This window comes from Montipora capricornis, chromosome 8 (genome assembly GCF_036669925.1).
Source record: "Montipora capricornis isolate CH-2021 chromosome 8, ASM3666992v2, whole genome shotgun sequence".
NCBI lineage: Eukaryota > Metazoa > Cnidaria > Anthozoa > Scleractinia > Acroporidae > Montipora > Montipora capricornis.
In genome coordinates, this window is record NC_090890.1 from 15,018,973 (window position 1) to 15,024,669 (window position 5,697).

At 38.8% G+C, this 5,697-nt stretch overlaps 1 protein-coding gene across 1 annotated transcript in view; it reads right to left on the reverse strand.

The window, feature by feature from the left end:
* The window catches only part of LOC138013738 (uncharacterized), a 38,224-nt gene extending 32,910 nt beyond the window's left edge, over positions 1-5,314 (reverse strand). The window contains exons 1-2 of the mRNA XM_068860813.1: positions 5,196-5,314; positions 1,232-1,500 (exon numbers count right to left, since the gene is read on the reverse strand). Of these exons, the coding sequence (XP_068716914.1) occupies positions 1,232-1,500; positions 5,196-5,286 (360 nt within the window). The 5' untranslated portion in view covers positions 5,287-5,314. The remainder of the gene's footprint in view (positions 1-1,231; positions 1,501-5,195) is intronic.
* Between the last annotated feature and the right edge of the window lie 383 nt (positions 5,315-5,697).

A 5,697-nucleotide genomic window follows, 5' to 3' on the forward strand; every position in this document is an offset into this window, starting at 1 on the left:
AAAAGAACGTTGCATGACTGCGTGACGATCATCGTGGAACTGGGATTCTGTTGGTTTTTTTTTTTTTAACGACGTGAATATTACGATGGGACTCTGTCTGGCAGTTAGCGTGTATTCCATAAATTGAAACGCAAAAATTTTGAAAAAAAAAAAAAGACACCCCGACCCCGACCCCGACCCCGACCCCGGCCCCGGCCCCGGCCCCGGCCCCGGCCCCGGCCCCGCGTTTTGGCTACTACCGAAGGTTTTTAAGAAGTAAACATTAAAATGTGGTTTTAAAATGTGGAGCTCAGCGAGTCTTCAGTGTCTCTAGGAGTTAGCATTTATTCCCCACAAAAACTCCAACTTCATTCTGAAATTCTCTTAATTCGAAAAACAAACAAGGATATCCCTTTCGTAGCTTCTGTATGTTCCATATTTTTTTGACTAATTTCCACCATAAATGAAGGAAAGATGCCGAACATTCGAATGTAACATTACAGGAGAATAAGGACAAAAATTGAAACAAAAAAAATTGGAAAAAAAAAGAACACCCTGACCCCGACCCCGACCCCGACCCCGACCCCGACCCCGACCCCGACCCCGACCCCGACCCCGACCCCGACCCCGACCCCGACCCCGACCCCGACCCCGACCCTGGCCCCGGCCCCGACCCCGACCGACCCGACCCCGACCTCGACCCCGACCCCGACCCCGACCTATGTCATGCTATTATGGTATCTAAACATATTAAGTCGCTTAAATCGGATTAATTTTCTACTCAGGAGTTATGGTATTGCATTTCGACCACTCACTGACTTTCTTTATTGCAACTTTAAAATTCCGGTTTCCTTAACTTGCAATTGAAGACATAAACAAAAATTTACCACGAAAGTTGGCAAACTGATCATTTCGTATGACAAATATAAAATTAACGACTGTTTCGACCATTAGCTTTGCAATTTTGGCGAGTAAACAGAAAAAAAATCCCGCGTCGCTTTTGTATTCTAAGATTTTAAAATCACTTAAGATGTTGATTGAAATGCTTAATTAAAGGATTGCTAATTGCAAGTAGATCTTAGCTAGCTTAGTTGTCGTGTAAAGAACTTGTGCTCTAAGCTGGAAAAGTCGGAATAAGCACGCAAAATGTTGACATGTGCATGTAAAACTGAGGGATACCTTTACGAAAAAAGAAAAATAAAGAGCTGACATCGATGGTTACCACTGTCGAAAGGATTAAATATATTCATACCTCAGTGAAACTGTATGACCACTTATTTCTTAACTCAAGATCTTCGGGGTGCTGGTAATGATCTGAATCACTTAGCTCACAGATAGTTTTGTCCTCCATTGTTGGGCCAATGTTGATGGAAACACATTTGCGATCCATAACGCATTCTTGTTCACAGGGTGTAGCGTATTTGTCCATGGTGAAAGTCCTAAAAACGTGACCTTTCAAGCGGTGACCTTCCCGTGATGGAAAAAACTTCACAGAGCGTTTGCAGTCACTGTGAGTAAGATCTACAAACCAATGGTAAAAGTGGCATAATTGGCAAATGAATCTTAAAACAATTTTTTAGGCCAAAACTTATATTCGGCGCAGTTTTCTTTTATTTTATGTTTTTCTTTCCTTGAACACTGAATCCAGCTGGGTTACAGAACAAAACCCTTCATCCCCTATTTTAAGTTGTCATTTTAATCGTTTACGGGCATTTACGTTTACATTTCATTCAATATTTTCAATTAAACTTAGAAATTGCTATTATTGATAAACAAACGCAATGAAAGTTGTTCACTCCGTCTACAGAATAATGAGTCCCGTTTCCTTGACTGAGTTCGAGTTTTCGTTTGTTAAATAGAATGCTGAAAGTGGGGGTACACGTGAATTTGAATGGCATTTTAAGAGGTTTTAAAGAAGGGATAAAAGAAAGAAAATTATTTTTGGAACACTAACAGACAGTTGCGAAGTTGCCCCCAACCCAAGAGCACACCAGGTTGGCAGGGGACTGTTTGGGTGTCCATATATCAGTTTTTAACTTCAAGTTATAATTTTTAAACTACATCAAATCTGAACGATTTCTTATTTCTCCAAATTTTACTACTCTTTTGAGAAAAACTATCTTCTCCCAAATATACCTAAACATCGCCAATAAATTTACAAAACACCCCAAAACATTGATTTGCGTTATGAGCTTAGGTTTTTGTATTGCTTGAAACGCGAACGAGATATTTCCATTAAGCTGATTTTAAGCGGCGTGAAAACGGCTTTCGGGTGTACTCCCGTCTTAACTGCATCGTGCATGCATCACGCAGTCACTTTAATTTACGGCATATCAGAGATGCAACCAACCAACCACCCAAGCGAGTAATGTGAGAAATACATGAAAGGTATTAAGCATAATCATCCAAGCCCCAGATGGGGCTGTCAGCAGAAAACTACTGTAAATAGAACGTAATTTAAGTCGGACACATGTCATGACGGAGATGGCATGAAAAAGGTACTACAATGATCAATTATTCATAAGCCAGAAATTTGAATGCAGATCTTAACTTGAAAAACAGTGGCCGCAGTCAGGATGAAAACTGCAGTTCAGGTCGTCTAAAAATTGTGTCTTTTGATATTCTTAGCCAGAGAACTTTTTTTTGCCGTTTTTGAGATTAGTTCAAATGCAACAAATCTAAGAGACGGTTGATGTTATGTTATTTGGATTGAGCAATGATCACGCATGAATACAGGAAGTCTTGTTTTGAGGTTTCTTTATAATGGTAATTGAACTGAGTGGAGTGCAATTTGGTCTGAAATCATACGTGTGTTTTCAAATCACAAGTATGATTTCAGACCAAAATTGCACGACACGAAGTTCAATTACCACTTTATTGCATTCATTTAGAAATGATACAATCATTAATTATAGCTAAAATACAGGACTATAGTCAGTACCAACATTTTGTTGATCCAGTTGGGAACAAAAGTTGCAAAATTCGCCACACAATGGTTTTCTTCGTCTTTCATTTTCCTGCAATTTGATTGGTTACCTTAAAAGAGCCTTTAAATCTGATTGGCAGTTTTGTTTTAGTGTCCCTTTCTCATTGGCTGGGGAAATGGTGCGATTTAGAGCAAAAAAATAGTGCGATTTGGGAATAAATCGCACTGCTGAGATCAAATCAGATTGAAAGGATCAGCAGTGTTTTCTAAATGGATGTAATAAACAATGGTTAAAGCGTTGTCTTTGCATTACAAGACAGGTACATTATTCAATTTGACAACCCTTATAATTTGCTTCGTCAATTTTAACTTTTGGTGTTCTGTGCTAACAATACGAACGGAATAGTAATTAGTTTTATCATATCTTTTGGATAGAACTTAAGAAGGCTGTGATTGGTCAGTTTAGCGGACCGCATTCAACAGCACGGACAGCACGGTCTTCTCCAAAAGGCCTTTTGCGATATAGTAAAATTCAGCTTGATAGTGAGGCGGTGAGGACACAAACAAAGGAAAGTGGATTGTATGTTAATACTTTTCACATTCATTCCAACGTGTTTCTATTGTTTCTATTGCTGCCCTCACCGCCTCACTATCAAGCTGAATATTTGATATTTCGAAAATGGCCTATTTCCAATTTTGCTCTTGTTGCTTCATTTAGAGGCCTAGTGATGTAATAATATGATATGTATCTGTTAATTACCTCATTTTCTCGGTTCGTATTCTAAATTACAGCTCCTTGCATTTCTAAGTAATTTACATTGCAGCCCTCGGGTTTGGTTGATTAAATGTATATTGCGACAGCAAAACGTCAGAGGAATATAAACTGAAAAAAACGGCAAATTAATACCTCTTTCGCATATTACTCTTAAGAAAGAATTTTGGTTTTTTGGTTTATTATTTTTTTTCAACCCCTAAAAATGTAATCGGCCGTCCATTACTTTCATTGAAATTATGTCAGAGCCGCCGGGCATCGCCTTTGCAACGAAACAGCAGGGGCACCCAACGACCAATTTGTTGTAAAATGTATTATTATACCCCAGTTAATGAAAATAAATGTTATTAAGGCATTTTCAGGTGTTTTTCAGTGTTGCTGGGAAAACATTATCTGTTCCTTTTTCCCAGCAAGACACACAAGAAATTTCCCAGCCAGCTAGATAAAATTGGTTGGTTTCCCAGCCAGCTAATCAAATTTATTTTCCAGCCAGGAATTCCGCGCGCTTTCAAATCCCTCGATCCAAAACGACCGAACAAAAGCGACAAAACCGGGACAAAACAGGTTTTTTCCGCAAGCGCAATCACTTTGACCAGCCATCGTATGTTTGTGACTATTCTCTGGGAGAGGGAAGGGGTTCTTTTTTCTTTTTTTTTTTTTTTTTTAGTCGTCCTCAGTCTTCAGAGTTTCTACAGCCAGCTCGGGTTGAAATGCTAGAAAAAGTCAGTAATTCCCAGGCAAAACCTCTATCAATAACAAAATTTCCCAGCCAGCTCATCGAAACACCTGTATTTTTGCCAACCAGCAAGATTCCTCTGGGGAACAGATAATGTGAGGAACAGATTCGTTGGGTGCCCCTGAACCAGTAACTCGGGAACCTTTACTTAGCTGGAATAAAAGCGTTAATGAAACTTTAATGAAACTTTTGCCATAAACCTCTAAAATGGCAGGAAAGCTTTCGTTTACTAGTTTGGTCTAGTTTGGTGAACTTTGGACGGTTTTTTTGAGAATTGTTCAGGGCGTCAATATCGCCTCAAAAACTCTTAGGTTAACTTTTTGCTAAGATAACCTTACATAGTGTGGATTTGCTTCAAGCGATTGACCAGATGCATTGTATAGGAACTTTTGTCAAAGTTTAAAATGACAGTGGGAATTGATGTTAGTTCACACCCGATGTGAAGAAATTCCTTTCAATGCAAGTCTTAGCTTCAGTTTTATAATCTTCCTTTGGCAAGACTTACAGTTAACTTATGGTTTCCGATAGTCAAAGTAAATTTCTTTGATGTTATACATGAGCCAAAGAATCTGTATCTTATTTTTACGTTGTGAACTGTGAAACAAAGGGAAATCGAACTGATTCTGGATCGACGAAGCCCATGATAAAAAAAAAAAAAAGGAAAACAAAATCGAGACCTCTCGCGATTCGGTGCAACTTCGCATATTCCTCGGTCAAGGAATGTCTCAGCACCGTTTTTCTATCTTGGAGTTCAGTTACAGACCAAACTAAATTTCTCTAACCTCGAACAGCGTACGTCTTGTTCTCAACACAAGCCAACCAAAGCCAAAAGAGAATGGCCAAGCCACGAACGGAAAAGTAACAGCCCATCATGCTTAAAGCAGGTCGAGGAGTGATACGATTTTTTGTCGTCTCATATCAACAGAGTCTAAGGGTTTGGTTTTCAGATTAAAGGCCTTTATTGCAGTGGTCAATTATTTATTAGCAACTGCATGCAGTATTAAATTTAGTTTTGAATCAAGATAATTAAACTAGAAATTTTAATGGGAAAATGAGTATTTCAGTGGAACATTCGATTTCACGGCAAAAAAAATTTGGAAACAAGAAAAAGAGGGAACAGTTTCGTTAAAGACGGGAACATTGGGTCATGCTTCAGATACATTACCAAACTGTTCCATGATGTTTAATTGCTTATGGTGACAGGTACAATGTCATATACATCAACAAGTCGGCTCAATTTACTCGTAACTGTAAGATAACAAACGCAACGTTAATTGCTACACA